This window comes from Notolepis coatsorum, assembly GCF_963971535.1.
Source record: "Notolepis coatsorum genome assembly, chromosome: 11".
Taxonomy (NCBI): domain Eukaryota; kingdom Metazoa; phylum Chordata; class Actinopteri; order Aulopiformes; family Paralepididae; genus Notolepis; species Notolepis coatsorum.
Window position 1 is genome coordinate 125385759 of NC_140175.1, and position 23990 is coordinate 125409748.

Here is a 23990-nt window from a genome sequence, read left to right on the forward strand (position 1 = left end):
TGTGACATTGTAGACCTCAAGTATGTTTTATTAATGAGCTTCAATTTTGAGAAGCTCCTCTCTGCAGAAGCTACGGTCACTGGAGAAGTGGCAGCAATTCTGAGGGCCACCCACATATTTGGGTACATTTCTTTCAGTTTCTTCTCCTGTAGAAAGGTTGCATTGCAGGTGAGGGAGTTACTTAGTGCTGCACACAGCTGTTTCTGCTCCCCAGTGGAAAGCGTAGGGAAGTTGATAAGCAGCCCAAACTTGCTCTCAACTTCACTTAAGGTCTGAAATCGCTCACGCAGTGATCCGTCTGGACACATCCACAACCTGGTTGAAGAAGGAAACTTCCATTTGTTTCAGTGCATCACTGAAGGGCTCATCAGGAGACTCGTAGGAGAATTGCTGTTTTGTTTTTCTCAGCCTCTTCTGCTTCAGCACAGCCTCCACATTCATCTCCTCACATGGGTCTCTGGCAGTGGCTTGAGCAGAAGCAAATCCGGTGCTTCTGTAGCTGATCTAGACGCTTCACATCTGATACCAGCCTGATATCTGATACTAGCCTTGTACCAGCCTGATATCTGATACTAGCCTCTACACTTGTACGTCACACAGCCTGAAACACACTCCTACACAGAGCTGCCTGTACGTCACACAGCCTGAAACACACTCCTACACAGAGCTGCCTGTACGTCACACAGCCTGAAACACACTGCTACACAGAGCTGCCTGTACGTCACACAGCCTGAAACACACTGCTACACAGAGCTGCCTGTACGTCACACAGCCTGAAACACACTCCTACACAGAGCTGCCTGTACGTCACACAGCCTGAAACACACTCCTACACAGAGCTGCCTGTACGTCACACAGCCTGAAACACACTCCTACACAGAGCTGCCTGTACGTCACACAGCCTGAAACACACTCCTACACAGAGCTGCCTGTACATCACACAGCCTGAAACACACTCCTACACAGAGCTGCCTCTACGTCACACAGCCTGAAACACACTCCTACACAGAGCTGCCTGTACATCACACAGTCTGAAACACACTCCTACACAGAGCTGCCTGTACGTCACACAGCCTGAAACACACTCCTACACAGAGCTGCCTGTACGTCACACAGCCTGAAACACACTGCTACACAGAGCTGCCTGTACGTCACACAGCCTGAAACACACTGCTACACAGAGCTGCCTGTACGTCACACAGCCTGAAACACACTCCTACACAGAGCTGCCTCTACGTCACACAGCCTGAAACACACTCCTACACAGAGCTGCCTCTACGTCACACAGCCTGAAACACACTCCTACACAGAGCTGCCTGTACGTCACACAGCCTGAAACACACTCCTACACAGAGCTGCCTGTACATCACACAGTCTGAAACACACTCCTACACAGAGCTGCCTGTACATCACACAGCCTGAAACACACTCCTACACAGAGCTGCCTGTACGTCACACAGCCTGAAACACACTCCTACACAGAGCTGCCTCTACGCCTGTACGTGTTTACTATTCTGGAATTTATAGATATTTTAGTTGATGAAATATTTTTGTTGACAAAATATTTTTTCATTTCAGTGTCACAGTATGACCTCGATCTCCAAAATAAGAGATGAAAAAAAATATATTCTTTTTTTTTGTGCCCCCTCCAGCCATTGGCGCCCTAGGAGATCGCCTAGCTCGCCTATGCATAGAAACGGCCCTGAGTAAAGGTATTTCCTCAGTGATGTTATGACGTCAGGGAGAACTGAGGTAGCCCACTTACCCTACAATGAATTTATAACAAGACAAAATAATAAATGCCATGAACATGACGTAATGTAACACATCTAGAGGAAACAGACTGACTGGGGGGACTCTCAATGCTGCGGCTCCTTAACTATTATAACCATCTTTCATGCAGCTCTAGAAGCTGAAATTAAACACCCGGCATTTCCTGAGTTGCAATCCGGAACACATGCTGCTCAAGGGTCCGATGGAACTCCATCTTAAATAGTGACTCTGCTATTTGTTGTTTAGTTTTATCACTTGATGTCCGTTTAGTGAAACAGGCGACTAGGGTTCTGAAGACTGGACGCTGGAAGCACCACCATGGAGAGAAACCTGTGTTTCACCGCCCTCTGGTGGCTAGAGGCTACAAATGCAGCATCCTCAATTAAAGGGATAGTGGGTTTACTGTATTTTACCAACATGTGTATTACCATTTATTAAATTAAATAAAAATGTATTGTCATTATACAGCACAAGTACAGTATAATGAAAATAAGTTTGGCATCCAACCAGTGTAGTGCTAATCAGATGTATGTACAGAGTTCGTAGTATTAATACTGTATGTACAGTGATACAGGTATAAAGACACTATGGTAGTAAGTCTATATAAAGTATTAATATGTACAGTGATACAGGTATAAAGACACTATGGTAGTAAGTCTATATATAGTATTAATATGTACAGTGATACAGGTATAAAGACACTATGGTAGTAAGTCTATATAGATATAGTATTAATATGTACAGTGATACAGGTATAAAGACACTATGGTAGTAAGTCTATATAGATATAGTATTAATATGTACAGTGATACAGGTATAAAGACACTATGGTAGTAAGTCTATATATGGTATTAATATGTACAGTGATACAGGTATAAAGACACTATGGTAGTAAGTCTATATATAGTATTAATATGTACAGTGATACAGGTATAAAGACACTATGGTAGTAAGTCTATATAGATATAGTATTAATATGTACAGTGATACAGGTATAAAGACACTATGGTAGTAAGTCTATATAGATATAGTATTAATATGTACAGTGATACAGGTATAAAGACACTATGGTAGTAAGTCTATATATAGTATTAATATGTACAGTGATACAGGTATAAAGGCACTATGGTAGTAAGTCTATATATAGTATTAATATGTACAGTGATACAGGTATAAAGACACTATGGTAGTACGTCTATATATAGTATTAATATGTACAGTGATACAGGTATAAAGACACTATGGTAGTAAGTCTATATATAGTATTAATATGTACAGTGATACAGGTATAAAGACACTATGGTAGTAAGTCTATATATGGTATTAATATGTACAGTGATACAGGTATAAAGACACTATGGTAGTACGTCTATATAGATATAGTATTAATATGTACAGTGATACAGGTATAAAGACACTATGGTAGTAAGTCTATATATAGTATTAATATGTACAGTGATACAGGTATAAAGACACTATGGTAGTAAGTCTATATATAGTATTAATATGTACAGTGATACAGGTATAAAGACACTATGGTAGTAAGTCTATATATAGTATTAATATGTACAGTGATACAGGTATAAAGACACTATGGTAGTAAGTCTATATATGGTATTAATATGTACAGTGATACAGGTATAAAGACACTATGGTAGTAAGTCTATATATAGTATTAATATGTACAGTGGTATAAAGACACTATGGTAGTAAGTCTATATATATATAGTATTAATATGTACAGTGGTATAAAGACACTATGGTAGTAAGTCTATATATGGTATTAATATGTACAGTGATACAGGTATAAAGACACTATGGTAGTAAGTCATACTGGTAGTATTAATATGTACAGTGATACAGGTATAAAGACACTATGGTAGTAAGTCATACTGGTAGTATTAATATGTACAGTGATACAGGTATAAAGACACTATGGTAGTAAGTCCTACTGGTAGTATTAATATGTACAGTGATACAGGTATAAAGACACTATGGTAGTAAGTCATACTGGTAGTATTAATATGCACAGTGATACAGGTATAAAGACACTATGGTAGTAAGTCATACTGGTAGTATTAATATGCACAGTGATACAGGTATAAAGACACTATGGTAGTAAGTCGTACTGGTAGTATTAATTATGTACAGTGATACAGGTATAAAGACACTATGGTAGTAAGTCATACTGGCCAGCAGCATAACTAGTAAGAGTAGGTCAGAGATATGTACAGATATAGATATAGTATTAATATGTACAGAATGATATAGATATAGTATTAACCTCTTCCACCCGGAGCCTATTTTCTGAAAATCCGCCTAAAATATATACCTAGGTAAATGGAAGATTGCTCCACTTCTACAAGGCCATTTGCATATTCTTGGTATTTAGGGACATCTATGGACCTCAGGGAATGTATTCCCAGTGTCAGAAATATTGTGTCTATTACTAGGCTTGCTTAAATTGTGATGAAACAAAGGAGAATATGAATTATGATTTTTCTTTGCATCTTTGACAGTGAATAACACCATGCTAATAATGACCAAACATTAAAAACTGCCACTGATCTCGTTCAGTACCTTCTTGAGATCATGTGTACAAACAAATCTAAGGAAATTAATAAAGGGAAGATGATTAAACAGAAGGTTCTGTAGATACAGTACTGAATTATCCCATCCGGACCAATGCAATTTGAAATATTATTATAGAATATAGAATAGGAGGCTTATAAATGACCTTATTATAGCCAATTCGCACATTTATATATATATACATATATACAAATGCCCGAGTTCAATTTGGATTTAGTATCACCAGGCATGCATAAGAACAGATAATGAAATATACTGTAATCTACTGTACTTTTTTAATTTCCCCACAGTGCAACCGTTTTGAAACAAATTTCAGATCTAATTGTTCCTACATGTTAACAATAGGGAAGAGAGGCGGTTAGGTGGTCGAGCGGAGATTGCGTTCGTCTTGGTTCGCCTGTTCGAATCCAGCTCACAGCTCCGGGGTTGTCACCAGCTTGGCTGGCCGTCTGCACTGATACAATTGGCTGTATCAGAGGGTGGGAGAAGCTGGCGGGGTGGGTCCGGGTCGTTGTAAACAGCGACTCCTACAGTTCGGTCGGGGCGCCTGCTAAGCGCGGATTGGACGTGAGGGGGATAGTGTGGTCCTCCCACACGCTACGCCCTCTCAATGAGAATCCGCGCTGCCAGGTGAAAAGAAGCAGTGATTGGCTGGACGTGTGTCGGAGGAAGCACGTGATAGCCTCCACTCTCCCAGACCGACTGTGGGGGGTAAAGCGCAGCGACCAGGAAGGGACTGGGAATTGGCATACGACTAACATTGGGATGGGAGAAAATCGGAGGAAAATGGAGGGGAAAAAAGACAAATAATAAAAAAAAAAAAACAATAGGGAAGAGAAACTTGAAAGCCTTTCAATATTTGTCAAAAACTGTACCTTTTGTGGCTTATTATCCCGAATATGAACAGTTATTGAAATAATTCATACAGAACTCTGAACCTTGAACCCCATAGATCCCTTCAGGAAGTGTAGTTTGGAAAAATTCCAACGCTGATCGACAGCTACCGATGTATATTACAAAATGGCCACAAAAAGACTACAATTCCCATGGTTAAAAATTTCCAAAATGGTCACCCTCTCGCAATAGACTTGAGCAAATCAAAAAGTTAAATCTATCTAATGACGCTTTTAACCTATTGCTAAACTAACGTATTGATGATAATATACATTCTACATGCTGTTGTGACATGTTCATGATGTTAATACTTGAATACGTTTGAAATTAAAATCGCTAATTTTATACAATACTCTTAAATATTGATTTATGACCAGATGTAATTTGCGGTCCGCCGATGGACCGCACGGGGGGAACAGTGTGTACAGTATGTACAGTGATCCAGGTATAAAGACACTATGGTAGTAAGTCATACTGGCCAGCAGCACAACTAGTAAGAGTAGGTAAGGGATGTGTTGTGTACAGATATAGATATAGTATCTACAGATATGCCTATATAACCTTTATAATCACTATATTCACTCTAAATATACTGCATACTATCATGAATTTTATGACATTCATGACTGATCTTTCCGAATTAATGATCCATTCTTATCCTTGCTTGACTTATGTTTTGTTGTTTTGTTTGTCCTTTGTGTTTTGTCATCAAGGCTAAACACCACATCTGACTAACATCACATCATATGTGAGGTGCTTTTATTTTCCTGTTCTATTGTTCCTTAGTTAATACAGTGTCCAAAAAGGAATGATTCTTCCTCAGATACTGTATTTACATTTACATTTTGTCATTTAGCTGAACACTTTTATCCAAAGCAACTTAAGGGTATAGACCAGGGGTAGGCAACCCTAGGCACGCAGGGGCATTTGCATAGGCACAGGGGGCAGCATTAAAAATATATATATATATTATAATTATTATTTTTTTGCTTTGAAATATTAGTGAAATATTTTGCACTGTTGTCGCATTTATCTTGTTGAAATCCTCCCACAAGTTCTTTTTACTACCACATATTAATTGAGACCCTTTATTTGTTTATTATTTCAATTTAGCTGGAAATACATTGCTACATCATTCAGTAACATTTGCAGAGCCTTATAACAAAAACATTATTACGGTCACCATTGTGACCAGTGGGATTAATCAACACATTTTATTATTTATTTTTCTATTTCATTGAACATTGCACATGTTAACACTTTGGCTGCCGGAAAACGCCTAAACACGTCATTCCCGGCCATGCTCAAGTTGCCGAAGACGCTTTACAGCGTCTTTGATATCAATATTTCAAAAATCTGGGACCGGATTCATATTTCCCCTCCGCTGGCCTGAGATCCTCCAGGAGGACCCACTGAGCTCTCTGGCGGTTCAGGAGCGCCATCTGGTGGCCGATCGGCGCAATCGCTTAACAGGAAGTGCCGTAGAGGTTGTGCTGGTCGCCCGTATTACTTCCGGGCACTCGCTATAGGTCCCGAGGCTCGATCTCGACACACTACATAGCGATCGATTGCCAATAACTCGATAAACAACATGATTTGGACGTATATACCATTATACAAGCTGGAAATGGACCGGGTAAATCTACATCCCATAATGATAAAATTTCTACTCTACGATGATCGCCCAACGGCGCGCGGAGACTGGGGTGAGTTTTAGCGTGTAAAATTACCGTCTTCGATACTAACTGCTATGATCAACATTTGACCCACATTAGATGATTGGTATAACGCTGCCCACGGAATTATAAACGCCCCCTAGCCCATCCCGTCAACATCAGATGATGTGTAGTAACTTCTAGAAGTACGTCTAGTTGGAATTTTTTATATCGCGCTGATTGCCATAAAACTGTATTGCATCATCAATATAATGCATTTGGGGCTATAGATCACGTTCTGGAGAAAGCTGCAGAAAGAGATGAAAACATACTTATACATTAGACCATACTTTACTATGAATATGTGAATGAAAAAGTTTAACGTTGCTACACAATGAACAATACATATAGGACTTTGAATGGGCCCTAATAATGGCAATGTAGCAATAGAATTTAAAAAGTTATAGCCCTGCAAAGAAGGGGACTTTCTCTATAGACAAATAGAGCCGGCAACCTATGGTTGATAATGAATTTGCAGCCAAAGTGTTAAAAGCCATTTTTTTACTCAAAATGTGAGTATTACCAAGTCAACTTGTGTTCTTAAAACAATGACAATAAACATAGTTTTATTAGGTTGAAATAATGTGGTTATTTTTCTGTTAACTTATTATGGATTGAAAACTGAAAACCTTAATGCACAGTAACTGAACTCAATATTTTAAAGTTCTGGTAACTTATTATTATTTATTTTTTTACAGTGTAGTCTTGCGATCAATCAAAACGTATTTACACGATATACCTCACATTCACCCTCCATTCACATCCTGGTGTTCTCCTGGTGTTCTCCATTAGGCCTGTAGGTGGAGCTATGACAGCACACGTACAGTACACACACCGATGGTGTGTGATGTGTCCAAAAATGAATGGGCCAATGTGAGTGAAATGGTCGCACTGTATGCAGCTGTTTGTCTGCATTGCATCCCCCCCCCCCCCCCCAACTCAGATTTAGGGTTGATACAACCACCATAATAATATTGTTAATAATAACAATAACAATAATGATGTAATAATGTAAAAATTATCATTAAAAAGACCCGATTATGGGCTGTCAGGTGGCGTAACGGAGATTGCGTTCGTCACCAACCCCGGAGCGGCTGGATTCAACTGTTCGAATCCAGCTCACAGCTCCGGGGTTGTCACCAGCTTCACACTAATACAATTGGCAGTATTAGAGGGTGGGAGAAGCTGGCGGGGTGGGTCCGGGTCGTTGTAAACAGCGACTCCTACAGTTCGGTCGGGGAGCCTGCTAAGCGCGGATAGGACCTGAGTGGGATAGTGTGATCCTTCCACACGCTACGCCCTCTCAGTGAGAATCCGCGCTGCCAGGTGAAAAGAAGCGGTTGATTGGCTGGACGTGTGTCGGAGGAAGCACGTGATAGCCTCCACTCTCCCAGACCGACTGTGGGGGGTAAGTGCGCAGCGACCAGGAAGGGGATTGGGAATTGGCATAACGACTAACATTGGGATGGGAGAAAATCGGAGGAAAATGGAGGGGGAAAAAGATCAAAAAATAAATAAAAAGACCCGATTATGAGAAAAGAAATGTACGATGCATGGAATATTGTTGAGGCACACTAGTTACAACTATATTTCACATGTCAAAAAGGTTGCTGACCCCTGGTATAGACCTATATCATTGCTACCTCAATTTTCAAAGATACTCGAAAGATTCTTTGTAAATAGACTCAAGACTTTATTGAAAATTATACAACGGCATGCAAATTTCTCGATTCTGATTGGCCATTTACACGTCTTTATTGGCAACAATCCACGGTCCTGGGCTCAGGACCCGCCCACAACCGAATCACATATCACTCCCCGGCTCACTCCGGGAGAAAACAAGATCGCGGACAACAAATGGATATGTTGATAGCACCATAACGACTAAATATGAAGCGATTCTGTCAAGGGGAATGTGTTAGTCCTTTAAACAATGTTGGATGATGTAATTGATGGGTCTTGAGTCAATCTAGAACAAAAGAAAAATCGCGGATTGATTGATTGATTAATTGATTGATTTAAATTTCTACTTCCTTCCCACTGACTGCAGCGTTCACTCTCACACTGTCCGACGCTGGCGTACCCACAAACACACACACACACATACACACACACACACACACACACACACACTGTGACACACACACACACACACACACACACACACACACACACACACTCCTGTCTGCAACAGCGGGGGAGTCAGACTGAGAGAGAAGCAGCGCTGTTTTAAGTGAGCATGGTCTATTGAATTGATTGATTGGTTGATTGCTAATTTTATTACTGTACCCCTGGTTTCCAACTGGTTAAGTTTAGGCTAAAAGAAATAAATAAAAAAATAGGGCGAAGAAAACGTTTTTTTCCTATAGGGCAAAGAAAACGTTTTAATTTGTTTTACCTACTTTATATAGAAGCATCTAAGAATTAAGTTCTATGGAAAGTAGGTCTGCATTCCCTTAACAATTGTGTGTATTGAGCCGTACTGTATTGTACCCATTCTGCATCTGGTAATAAAATTTCAATCAATCATTCCAATAATACACAGTTGGATGTGTTAGTTGGTTGGATGCACTTCAAGCTGCTTCCACATGAGGCAACTTCTCTCAATCATTCCAATAATACACAGTTGGATGTGTTAGTTTGGTTGGATGCACTTCAAGCTGCTTCCACATGGAGGCAACTTGTCTTTTTTGTAGTTGTGGGAACTACTTTTTCTGGCGGATGGTTTTTTCAATAAATCTTCGATTAATGTGTGTTTATTGTATAGAAATAAGGTTGGATGAATCTGGCAGTTGTATAAAAGCTTTACACCACTTGTAGTCGTGATTTGTGACCAATAAACCATGCCTAGGGGGGTCTAACGACCCTCGGCTGCGCCTCGGGCCTAACGACCACCCCTAGGCATGGTTTATTGGTCACAAACCACTCCTGCGCGTGATGTAATGCTTAAATATGGGTTATTGAGTGACCATCAATATGGTTTTAGGAGCAATAGATCAACATCCTTAGCAGTGATAGATTTTGTGGAAAATATATCAACAGCAATTAATGAAAAACAACCCTCAATAGGTGTATTTATTGACTTACGTAAAGCATTTGACACAATTGATCATTCCCTGCTTTTACAAAAAATGGAACGGTATGGAATAAGAAGTGTCACTCATCATTGGTTAAGAAGTTATTTAAATAATAGGTTTCAATATGTAAACATTAATAATACAGAATCACATCTTAGAAGATGTTCCGTATTGGGACCCAAGTTATTTATACTTTACTTAAATTACATTTTTACAGTATCGAATATTGTTACGTTTGCTGATGATACTAATTTACTTTGTTCAGGGGAGGACATAAAATAATTATTGAAAACAGTAGAAAGGGAATTGATAAAGTTAAAGAAATGGTTCTTTGATAGGAATGTTGTCTCTTAATGAAAACAAAACAAATTTTATGGTATTTGGTGGTGTTCCTACCGACTGTGAAATTAAACTGAATTTAAATGGAACTGAAATTGAAAGAGTATATGAAACAAAATTCTTAGGTGTGATTATAGATCACAAACTCTGTTGGAAGCCACATATACAATATATCAAAGGTAAATTAGCCAAATCTGTTGGCATTCTCTTCAAAACAAGGGAGCTGGTAAATCAGAAATGTTTGCATATATTGTATTTTGTTTATATGTTTATAAAACAAATAATAGATCCTATTATCCACCCTGCTACTTACAGAAAAGAGCTTTTAGAATAATAAACAAAGCTAGTTACCTTGAATCAACAAATCCATTATTCATAAAGTCCTCTACATTAAAATGTGTAGATATGGTGTACATAAAAACCTTGGAAATAATTGTTCGTGCTAAGAGTAAAAGCCTACCAGTTTGTATTCAATGTCTCTTTCAACCAAGAGAAGGAAAGTATAATTTAAGAGGGTTATGTATTCTTAAAACATGTAAAAAAAGGTAAGAACTAATGTAAAAGCTAGATGCGTTTCAATTTTGGGAGTTAGATTATGAATAGTGACGGGTTGAAGTTGTGTACTTCTCAGGGCAGATTTAAAAAAGCCTTAAAAGGATAAAATAATTCAGGAGTACAGTTGAGTAAAAACATCAAACATTTGTTTTTTCTTTCAAGAAATTATATCTTGCAGCATATTTTAAGTTTTTCTTTCTTATAATAAAATATATTTAGTTTAAGAATTTGTAAGGGATAGGCAAAAATAAGCATGTGCTTCAGCCTATTCCTTTTTTTCGGTAGTTGATTTTGGATTTTGTGTGAGCTTGCCTTGAATATGTACATTTGTGATTTCTTTAAAAAAATGTCTTATCCTTTTGTAAGTCCACACGGGTTATATATAATATTATATATATATATATATATATATTTTTTTTTGTCGACTAATAGTGGCAAATAATGGCAAATCTTGGCCAATCATAGTCGACTATCCAAATCCTTAGTCGGGGACAGCCCTAGTAGGTAGTAATATAGATGTAGCAGGTATATAAAATATACTAATGTTGTATTCCACAAAGATCCCTCCCTAACGTTTTATTTTAATTGTTTATTATTATTTTTACTCTAATAGTCTTTTATTTTGAAGCCGTCGTCACTTCCTGCCGAAGTGACGTTTTTCCCCTTGCACTTCCCCTCTCGCGCCAGACTATCTGGAATGCTGACAGGGGTAAGACGTGCTTTCAGTGTCTGTAAATATATCAGGTCTAAAAGAACGCACTATTGTAAATAAGTTGCCGGGCAATGAACCAGAGTTGTATATAGTGGTAACTGTGTTAATGTGGACAATTTTGCACTTTTTGTAATGTGGTTTAGCTGTGTTGGCGAACTATTGTACGACACATGCTGACTGAGTTTGTGGTTATGGTCTGAGCAATGTGTGTTAGGCCTCGTTTCTCACAGCGTGACATTTCTCCCCCACTGTAGCATTATGCAAGTTATTGACGCCATCTGCTGGCCAAGTGTTGACATGTACCTGTGGGATGTTTCAACAGGTAATTGGAGATGTCTTATTATTTAATTTGTATTATTTCATTGTGTATTTTATTATTATTGTGATATTTCAATGTATCATTCAAAGAGACTATCTGGAATGCTGACAGGGCATTATGCAAGTTATTGACGCCATCTGCTGGCCAAGTGTTGACATGTACCTGTGGGATGTTTCAACAGGGGAAATAAAACACTGAATTGCCACAACTGAGTCTTCACTTCCACTACACGACGACGACACAGAGGGTGGCCTTTAGACCAGTTACATAGACATGGAAGATTAATTAGTGGAAGGTGTTATCACGGCACTTTAGTCAAACATGATGACTTTCTTGTTCAAGACACTTTCAGACTGGAAGCCGACAGCAGCGATGGATCAACAGAAAACAACAACCAACTCCTTCAGTACAGTGAATATGACAAAAAGAAGACACCTTGATGTTTGTATCATGGTAAGAATAACTTGGCACAAACATGTAAAAAAAGACAGCTGTGGTCCCTTTACTAGATCTAATATAATTGTTTCATGATGGATTAAAAACCAGAACAAAACTTACATTTCTATACCTTTTATTATAAGTTATTATCATTATACATTGTCTGGCATGTAAACATGTATTGATGATAAAGGACACACAAGATGGACATTTGAAGTGAATTCATCCCAATAACACAAGAACGTTAGAACGCGTGTGTTCATTAGTCTTACAAAAATATTCACGTGTTCCAATGTTCATATTAGACCGTAAATATAGTTTAATGCTTTCCAGCTGAACACATTTGAGATGGGAATGTTATTACTGTTGTAGATACAGCAATTTGCTATAAACAGAGAACACATGCATATGACACAAATATTCCATTACTATTTAACTGGTTTGACAACTTAAGCGATTGTTTATGAGAGCGTCATGGAATGCTATCATTTCCACCACTGCACCACACTGTCACACGTTGGACCAAGTTTGTGACATCATGATGAAACAAAAGGTGCACATTTACAAGATAGCAGTATTATGTTCCTTCCCGGACCAGAAGTTAGAATTTTAGTTTTCAAATTTTAATCTTGTTCCCTGAGGGCTCTAATTTATACAGAGGATAAAATTAAGTGTACATGCTAGAAGAAGGTACTCAGTGGAGCGCAGAGCTCCTAGAAGGTACTCAGTGGAGAGCAGAGCTCCTAGAAGGTACTCAGTGGAGAGCAGAGCTCCTAGAAGGTACTCAGTGGAGCGCAGAGCTCCTAGAAGGTACTCAGTGGAGAGCAGAGCTCCTAGAAGGTACTCAGTGGAGCGCAGAGCTCCTAGAAGGTACTCAGTGGAGAGCAGAGCTCCTAGAAGGTACTCAGTGGAGAGCAGAGCTCCTAGAAGGTACTCAGTGGAGAGCAGAGCTCCTAGAAGGTACTCAGTGGAGCGCAGAGCTCCTAGAAGGTACTCAGTGGAGAGCAGAGCTCCTAGAAGGTACTCAGTGGAGAGCAGAGCTCCTAGAAGGGCAGAGCTCCTAGAAGGTACTCAGTGGAGCGCAGAGCTCCTAGAAGGTACTCAGTGGAGCGCAGAGCTCCTAGAAGGTACTCAGTGGAGAGCAGAGCTCCTAGAAGGTACTCAGTGGAGAGCAGAGCTCCTAGAAGGTACTCAGTGGAGAGCAGAGCTCCTAGAAGGTACTCAGTGGAGAGCAGAGCTCCTAGAAGGTACTCAGTGGAGAGCAGAGCTCCTAGAAGGTACTCAGTGGAGAGCAGAGCTCCTAGAAGGTACTCAGTGGAGCGCAGAGCTCCTAGAAGGTACTCGGTGGAGAGCAGAGCTCCTAGAAGGTACTCAGTGGAGAGCAGAGCTCCTAGAAGGTACTCAGTGGAGCGCAGAGCTCCTAGAAGGTACTCAGTGGAGAGCAGAGCTCCTAGAAGGTACTCAGTGGAGAGCAGAGCTCCTAGAAGGTACTCAGTGGAGAGCAGAGCTCCTAGAAGGTACTCAGTGGAGCGCAGCGCTCCTAGAAGGTACTCAGTGGAGCGCAGAGCTCCTAGAAGGTACTCGGTGGAGAGCAGAGCTCCTAGAAGGTACTCAGTGGAGAGCAGAGCTCCTAGAAGGTACTCAGTGGAGAGCAGAGCTCCTAGAAGGTACTCAGTGGAGCGCAGAGCTCCTAGAAGGTACTCAGTGGAGAGCAGAGCTCCTAGAAGAAGGTCCTCTGGAGCACAGAGCTCCCCACCTTGCTGTTAACCTTCACATGCAACATACTGGATAGATGTCGGTCTCAACAGACCGCCTGCACGGTGGCTCTAGAGGAAAGGTCACAGGGTCATCACCTCTACGGCTCATGAATGTTCACAGCATATTTTGTGACTGTACAACATGTCAGGCACACAGGTGTTGCCCGATGGAGGTTTGTTCGTCTAGGGGTCATGAACGTTCACAGCAAATGGACCAGGATATGATCTAAATTGAATATTTTGCCCTGATGGGCACTAAAGGCTGTGGGGTCAAACTTATGTCTGTAGAAGCTGACTGAGGACATCTCAGAGATAGTGCAGAGAGCAGACAGAGTAGATATCTCAGAGATAGTGCAGAGAGCAGACAGAGTAGATATCTCAGAGATACTGCAGAGAGCAGACAGAGTAGATAACTCAGAGATAGTGCAGAGAGCAGACAGAGTAGATATCTCAGAGATACTGCAGAGAGCAGACAGAGTAGATAACTCAGAGATACTGCAGAGAGCAGACAGAGTAGATATCTCAGAGATACTGCAGAGAGCAGACAGAGTAGATAACTCAGAGAGTGCAGAGAGCAGACAGAGTAGATATCTCAGAGATAGTGCAGAGAGCAGACAGAGTAGATATCTCAGAGATACTGCAGAGAGCAGACAGAGTAGAGATATCTCAGAGATACTGCAGAGAGCAGACAGAGTAGATATCTCAGAGATACTGCAGAGAGCAGACAGAGTAGATATCTCAGAGATACTGCAGAGAGCAGACAGAGTAGATAACTCAGAGATAGTGCAGAGAGCAGACAGAGTAGATATCTCAGAGATACTGCAGAGAGCAGACAGAGTAGATATCTCAGAGATACTGCAGAGAGCAGACAGAGTAGATATCTCAGAGATACTGCAGAGAGCAGACAGAGTAGATAACTCAGAGATAGTGCAGAGAGCAGACAGAGTAGATATCTCAGAGATACTGCAGAGAGCAGACAGAGTAGATAACTCAGAGATACTGCAGAGAGCAGACAGAGTAGATATCTCAGAGATAGTGCACAGAGCAGACAGAGTAGAGATATCTCAGAGATACTGCAGAGAGCAGACAGAGTAGATATCTCAGAGATACTGCAGAGAGCAGACAGAGTAGATAACTCAGAGATAGTGCAGAGAGCAGACAGAGTAGATAACTCAGAGATACTGCAGAGAGCAGACAGAGTAGATATCTCAGAGATACTGCAGAGAGCAGACAGAGTAGATATCTCAGAGATAGTGCAGAGAGCAGACAGAGTAGATATCTCAGAGATACTGCAGAGAGCAGACAGAGTAGAGATATCTCAGAGATACTGCAGAGAGCAGACAGAGTAGATATCTCAGAGATACTGCAGAGAGCAGACAGAGTAGATAACTCAGAGATAGTGCAGAGAGCAGACAGAGTAGATATCTCAGAGATACTGCAGAGAGCAGACAGAGTAGATATATCAGAGATACTGCAGAGAGCAGACAGAGTAGATATCTCAGAGATAGTGCAGAGAGCAGACAGAGTAGAGATATCTCAGAGATACTGCAGAGAGCAGACAGAGTAGATATATCAGAGATACTGCAGAGAGCAGACAGAGTAGATAACTCAGAGATAGTGCAGAGAGCAGACAGAGTAGATATCTCAGAGATAGTGCAGAGAGCAGACAGAGTAGAGATATCTCAGAGATACTGCAGAGAGCAGACAGAGTAGATAACTCAGAGATACTGCAGAGAGCAGACAGAGTAGATATCTCAGAGATACTGCAGAGAGCAGACAGAGTAGATATCTCAGAGATACTGCAGAGAGCAGACAGAGTAGAGATATCTCAGAGATACTGCAGAGAGCAGACAGAGTAGAGATATCTCAGAGATAGTGCAGAGAGCAGACAGAGTAGAGATATCTCAGAGATACTGCAGAGAGCAGACAGAGTAGATATATCAGAGATACTGCAGAGAGCAGACAGAGTAGATATCTCAGAGATACTGCAGAGAGCAGACAGAGTAGATATCTCAGAGATACTGCAAAGAGCAGACAGAGTAGATAACTCAGAGATACTGCAGAGAGCAGACAGAGTAGATAACTCAGAGATACTGCAGAGAGCAGACAGAGTAGATATCTCAGAGATAGTGCAGAGAGCAGACAGAGTAGATAACTCAGAGATACTGCAGAGAGCAGACAGAGTAGATATCTCAGAGATAGTGCACAGAGCAGACAGAGTAGATAACTCAGAGATACTGCAGAGAGCAGACAGAGTAGATACTGCAGAGAGCAGACAGAGTAGATAACTCAGAGATACTGCAGAGAGCAGACAGAGTAGATATCTCAGAGATACTGCAGAGAGCAGACAGAGTAGAGATATCTCAGAGATACTGCAGAGAGCAGACAGAGTAGAGATATCTCAGAGATACTGCAGAGAGCAGACAGAGTAGATATCTCAGAGATACTGCAGAGAGCAGACAGAGTAGAGAGCAGACAGAGTAGATATCTCAGAGATACTGCAGAGAGCAGACAGAGTAGATAACTCAGAGATACTGCAGATAGCAGACAGAGTAGATATCTCAGAGATACTGCAGAGAGCAGACAGAGTAGATATATCAGAGATACTGCAGAGAGCAGACAGAGTAGATATATCAGAGATAGTGCACAGAGCAGACAGAGTAGATATCTCAGAGATACTGCAGAGCAGACAGAGTAGATATCTCAGAGATACTGCAGAGAGCAGACAGAGTAGATAACTCAGAGATACTGCACAGTATCTAAAACAGTGTTCATTACTGTTCCATTAAGTATTTTCATTAGGAAATGAAACAGTCCATTCTGCCCCAAGGTCCATTTGCAGCCAAACCAACACACGGTTACATAGAATTCAATAAAACTATTATCAAGACTATTTTAAATGATAAAATGCATTTGTTGATAACAACTGTACATGTTCTAAACAAAAAACATAATCAAAATCTCATCCCAGGGGACTTTACTTTAAAATGTACTAAAAGAGCAAAGATATACACACTGATAATACATTGTGTATATAAATAGGAATTAATGCGGCACTGTATCTTGTACATACTTTAGTATGAATGTCAACAAATCACATATCATTAAATAATACACAACAAAGTAATTTATGTAAGCTGTTAATAGTAAACATAGTCTTCTTTATCATCAAAACAAATCTGCCTATAAACTAAATATACAAAATATTTATAATCATAAACAGAGACTATATTGTTGTCGCCAGGGCCCTGAACTGGGAGAATCGTTAACCCTATCAGGATCGACAGGCGCTACATTCTGCCGTTGTATGGATAGGATTTATCATTCTGACTATTGAAAATGCAGAAAATGTGTCACTACTTCCTATTCACAATAGCTTGGATTCATATGCTGACCATGAAAAGCCCAAATATGAGAAATCAGCCGGGATACTGAGCCATGTAATCACCCGATACAGCTCACTGTGGAGTTCTGTAATCAATGCCGATTTAAATTTGATGGCATTCATGGGACATGAAGACGCATACACACAACAGAGACGATCCCTCGACGAGGGCATTTAAAAGAGGTTTCCACCAAACCAGTTCTGACTGGTAATGGTGACCGTTGGGGTCTCGCATAGACATAAGACGACTTTTAAAGGTCACACTCCATGAAACGAAAATATTTTTTTTGCTAAATTTCTGCTAGTCCCACCTCCTTAGTTAGAGTTGCTATGTATTAACACTACTACCCATAACAAATTACCAGAAAATAACACAGACACTCAAAACTGTGCGTCAGTATTCCCCAACAACAATTCTTAACCCTTTCACTGCCACACGACAGCCGGTTAACTTTCACTGTGACAATACAGAAGGTTAGCCCTTTACTATCACACAACCGACGGCGATGCTCCATCATTAGCATCAAATGCGGAGCTAATGATGCTAATGATGGAGCATCGCCGTCGGTTGTGTGATAGTAAAGGGCTAACCTTCTGTCGTGTGGCAGTGAAAGGGTTAACAGTGTTTTTCTTAATTTACTTCCCGTTTCAAGTACTAATGTGTTAACAAAACCCTGCTCTCCATTCGAGAGGAACATCGTGTTCTGTGGCGTCAGAACACCGGTGTCGGAGGAAGCAGCGACAGAATACGGCTGGATTGGTGGATCACCATGTCAATCATTCTTTTGCAAACCGTCAATTTGACCCCCCCCGTGCCCGCTAAAAGGGATACACCAGTCATACCCTCCATCTGAAATGCATATCTCTTGCATCTCTCATCACCCTTACCAAACGTCTGACCAGATTTATAGTTGAGGGTTTGGGGCAGGGCCACAGACCATCCCCACCTCTTCCGTAGGGCCATTGAGAGTATACCCACCTACGGGTCCAGTTACTAATGAAATACAGAGGAAGGCGGGGGCACAGAATACCACTACACCACCATATCGTCTACAGACGGATCTTTCCAGAAACAATGTTGTCGTAGAGTGATGAGGTGAGGGGGACGTAGGCGCGTTGAGAGACGTCCAGGAAGTAGAGGGGATCGCGGACGGTGTCGGGTCCGAACCCCTCTTGGACCAGCTTGCTCTTCTGCTGCTTGAAGGTCTCCGTCATGTCCATGCTGGTCTGAGAGGGAGACAGGTCGCCGTCATGTCCTCACTTATCTTACTTACATTCAACTTCTCATATACAAAAGTATGCATTATATACTGGGTTATATACATTCTATACCACTGGCCATGCTAAGAGGTGGAGATTACATTTCTACATGGTAGAAATATAAAGTTATTAACACTTTAAGCTCGCCGGCGGGTCCAGTAGAATAGCTGACTTTTGTGGGCTCTAGTGCACTCTTTTTAAGCTAGTGTGAAGGTAGAGATATCATATGAAACTAGAGAACCTTAGGAACCCATAGCTAGTGTGAAGGTAGAGATATCATATGAAACTAGAGAACCTTAGGAACCCATAGCTAGTGTGAAGGTAGAGATATCATATGAAACTAGAGAACCTTAGGAACCCATAGCTAGTGTGAAGGTAGAGATATCATATGAAACTAGAGAACCTTAGGAACCCATAGCTAGTGTGAAGGTAGAGATATCATATGAAACTAGAGAACCTTAGGAACCCATAGCTAGCGTGAAGGTAGTGATATCATATGAAACTAGAGAACCTTAGGAACCCATAGCTAGCGTGAAGGTAGTGATATCATATGAAACTAGAGAACCTTAGGAACCCATAGCTAGTGTGAAGGTAGAGATATCATATGAAACTAGAGAACCTTAGGAACCCATAGCTAGTGTGAAGGTAGACATATATGAAACTAGAGAACCTTAGGAACCCATAGCTAGTGTGAAGGTAGAGATATCATATGAAACTAGAGAACCTTAGGAACCCATAGCTAGCGTGAAGGTAGACATATATGAAACTAGAGAACCTTAGGAACCCATAGCTAGCGTGAAGGTAGTGATATCATATGAAACTAGAGAACCTTAGGAACCCATAGCTAGAGTGAAGGTAGTGATATCATATGAAACTAGAGAACCTTAGGAACCCATAGCTAGCGTGAAGGTAGAGATATAATATGAAACTAGAGAACCTTAGGAACCCATAGCTAGCGTGAAGGTAGTGATATCATATGAAACTAGAGAACTTTAGGAACCCATAGCTAGCGTGAAGGTAGAGATATCATATGAAACTAGAGAACTTTAGGAACCCATAGCTAGCGTGAAGGTAGACATATGAAACTAGAGAACCTTAAGAACCCATAGCTAGCGTGAAGGTAGTGATATCATATGAAACTAGAGAACTTTAGGAACCCATAGCTAGCGTGAAGGTAGTGATATCATATGAAACTAGAGAACCTTAGGAACCCATAGCTAGCGTGAAGGTAGAGATATAATATGAAACTAGAGAACTTTAGGAACCCATAGCTAGCGTGAAGGTAGTGATATCATATGAAACTAGAGAACTTTAGGAACCCATAGCTAGCGTGAAGGTAGTGATATCATATGAAACTAGAGAACCTTAGGAACCCATAGCTAGCGTGAAGGTAGACATATGAAACTAGAGAACCTTAGGAACCCATAGCTAGGGTGAAGGTAGACATATATGAAACTAGAGAACCTTAGGAACCCATAGCTAGCGTGAAGGTAGTGATATCATATGAAACTAGAGAACCTTAGGAACCCATAGCTAGCGTGAAGGTAGAGATATAATATGAAACTAGAGAACCTTAGGAACCCATAGCTAGCGTGAAGGTAGTGATATCATATGAAACTAGAGAACCTTAGGAACACATAGCTAGCGTGAAGGTAGTGATATCATATGAAACTAGAGAACCTTAGGAACCCATAGCTAGAGTGAAGGTAGACATATATGAAACTAGAGAACCTTAGGAACCCATAGCTAGCGTGAAGGTAGAGATATCATATGAAACTAGAGAACCTTAGGAACCCATAGCTAGCGTGAAGGTAGTGATATCATATGAAACTAGAGAACCTTAGGAACCCATAGCTAGCGTGAAGGTAGACATATATAAAACTAGAGAACCTTAGGAACCCATAGCTAGTGTGAAGGTAGACATATATGAAACTAGAGAACCTTAGGAACCCATAGCTAGCGTGAAGGTAGAGATATCATATGAAACTAGAGAACCTTAGGAACCCATAGCTAGCGTGAAGGTAGTGATATCATATGAAACTAGAGAACCTTAGGAACCCATAGCTAGCGTGAAGGTAGAGATATCATATGAAACTAGAGAACCTTAGGAACCCATAGCTAGCGTGAAGGTAGAGATATCATATGAAACTAGAGAACCTTAGGAACCCATAGCTAGCATGAAGGTAGAGATATCATATGAAACTAGAGAACCTTAGGAACCCATAGCTAGCGTGAAGGTAGTGACAATCTAACAGTCTGATTCGGCACGGTGCATTTCTTACTACATCGGGACAACATATCTTTTATTTTTTTTATATATTCTTTTGTTCTCACTTTTTTCTGTATTTTTGCTCCCATCCCAATTTATTCACTATGCCAATTCCCTTCCTGGTCGTTGCGCGCATTGTCCCACTGTCGGCCTAGGGAGGGTGTAGAACTACCACATGCCTCCTCCGATACATGTGGAGTCAGCCAGCCGCTTATTTTCACCTGACAGTGAGGAGACTCACTGGGGGAATGTAACATGTGTGGAGGTTCACGCTATCTCCCCCCGATCCCCTCCCTGCTGAACAGGCGCCCGACGACCAGTAGGAGTCGCTGTTTACAACGACCAGGACACATACCCCACCGGCTTCCCACCCGCTAACACTGCCAATTGTGTTAGTAGGGACGACCGACCAAGCCGGAGGTACCGCTGACAGCTGGATTTGATCCCAGAGTCTCTGCGGTGGTAGGCGAGTGCATTCTCCACTGCGCTACCCAGCCGCCGGGGACAACATATCTTTGTGTTTGTGTCAGGTTTGTGTTTGTATAGACCACATTGCTTAACAGAGTTCAGTGATGTGAATGCAAATGAATGGAAACTGTCAAGTTGATCAACAGATTTTTACTGTAAGAGCATTAATGGGAGCAATATATATATATTTTTTAAAGTAACTAAAAAGTTACTTTCACAGTAACGCGTTACTTTTTGGTGTAAGTAACTGCATTACTAACGGAGTTACTTTTGAAATGAAGTAACTAGTAATGGTAACTAGTAGGGCTGGACGGTATGGTCTAAAATTTATATCACGGTATAATTTGAAGGATAGACGGTAACGGTATATATCACGGTATATTCATTTATCTTAAAATTTCTATATAAATTCTTCTGAAGGGGTAACACACTGGTATGGCAGCTATTACTGTACTGTTGTATTACTAGGACATATTTCACATAGTACAGAGGTATTTTAAGAACATTTATTGTGCAAAACTGCAATAGAAAAATGCAAAACCTTTTCTCAAGTGTCTGCTGGCAGGTAACGCATATCTTGGATCGTGTTTTGTCTTTAAAGCACTTTCTATCGACAGTTTGAAAAGGAACCATGTCCTTACACAAGTAAACAGTGACAGCGTTTGTTATGTCGGCCCACCGCTGGCTTTTTTTGTCGTTGAAACATGTAAAAACATATTTTTTTAATGATTCTGTTACAGTTGCTGACCTATATACTATAGTCCATCAATATATTCCTTTGGAATGAAATAGGTTCAAGAATCGAATCAGGATTGTTAGCAGAGAGAGAGAGATAGAGAGAGAGATAGAGAGGGAGGGGGAGAGAGAGGGGGCTGCTAGGAGTTTAGCCAACGTTAGCTTTCTGAGGCTACATCAACAGGCTGCTAGGAGTTTAGCCAACGTTAGCTTTCTGAGGCTACATCAACAGGCTGCTAGGAGTTTAGCCAACGTTAGCTTTCTGAGGCTACATCAACAGGCTGCTAGGAGTTTAGCCAACGTTAGCTTTCTGAGGCTACATCAACAGGCTGCTAGGAGTTTAGCCAACGTTAGTTTTCTGAGGCTACATCAACAGTTAACATTACATAAGGTTTTAGCGCGATGTGGGCGTTCCAGAATGGCGAGGATGCAAAGCATGTTAGACCATTGGATCCGTCGCAGAGTTTACATTACACATAGAAACTGCGTGACTCGCAAGAGAAGTTGCCACACAGCTGTGTGCAACGCAGAGCTGAAGAGCTAGTTCGATCTGGTCCGCTCTGTTCCGTGTCTATTATGAAATGACAATTGCGCATTGACACGCCCACTACGCGTGCTACTTTAGAGTTGCTCTACCGGTCACAAGGTATAGTCAAAATCCATACCGTAGCGCAAATTCATACCGTATATACCGTCCACCCCTAGTAACTAGTTACTATTTCAGTAACTAGCACAACACTGAATATAACCTATTGTGACCTCTAGGATAATTACACCCTAATGGAGCTCGAAAGCCACAACCTAGAGACCTGGGCCGTTCAGATGATGTATGGCTTGCCAAGGTACAATGACAATAGGTACAATGACATCAGACATCTGATACCAAATCACAGCATGCACTTTTCTATGGTGTTCCTCAAGGTCTTTGTGTCTTGATGTGGTATTTTGGGGGGACTTGAGAGGTGCAGAGTAGTGATGTTAAGATTCACAGATTCTGCGGTTGGGTGGCGTAACAGAGATTGCGCTCGTCACCAATGCAAGAGACTCCGGTATCGAATCCCAGTCTCAGCATTGCCTTCGGCTTGGGCCGGCCGTCGTACTGGCTCATTGGCAGAGTCAGCGGGTGGAAGTCGATGGGTGGGGATTGGACGTTGTGGACAGCGACCCCTACAGGTCGGTTGGGAGACGCCTGCACAGCAGAGACAGGAAGTGGCGAGGGTAGTGTGAGCCTCCCATGCGTTACACCTCGCCAATGAGAGTCCGCGCTGGCAGGCGAACAGATGCGACAGGCTGCCTCCTCGTGTGCCGGAGGAAACACGTGATGCAAGGCTTCTATCCTCTCTACAACCGACCAGTGGGGGGCATAGTTGAGCAACGTTCAGGACAGGGAGGGGAGAATTGGAGACACGAAAATTGGGATGGGAGAAAAATTGAAAATAAGGAGAAAAAGTGGATACAAAAAAAAAAAAAGTATTCACCGATTCGCATCGGTGCACCGGCATAAACGTTCAAAATGCAAGTGCACCGGTGGATAAAGTGCACATCGGCTACAATTCAGGTTGAACTCTATTGTAGAGTCTTTGCATCGGTAAAACCCGATTCATTCATATAATTTCCTCTCATCCACTTCTGTCAGCACTCAGCAGAGACTATCTTTGCTTCGCTACTACGGAAGGCGAGAGCCGCGTCACAGTTATCAACA

At 41.2% G+C, this 23990-nt stretch overlaps 1 protein-coding gene across 1 annotated transcript in view; it reads right to left on the bottom strand.

Moving 5' to 3' along the window:
- Nucleotides 1–18127: 18127 nt before the first annotated feature.
- Nucleotides 18128–23990, bottom strand: part of LOC311236624 (long-chain fatty acid transport protein 6) — a 97136-nt gene continuing 91273 nt past the window's right edge. The window contains exon 10 of the mRNA XM_084324330.1: nucleotides 18128–18783. Within this exon, the coding sequence (XP_084180456.1) occupies nucleotides 18607–18783 (177 nt within the window). The 3' untranslated portion in view covers nucleotides 18128–18606. The remainder of the gene's footprint in view (nucleotides 18784–23990) is intronic.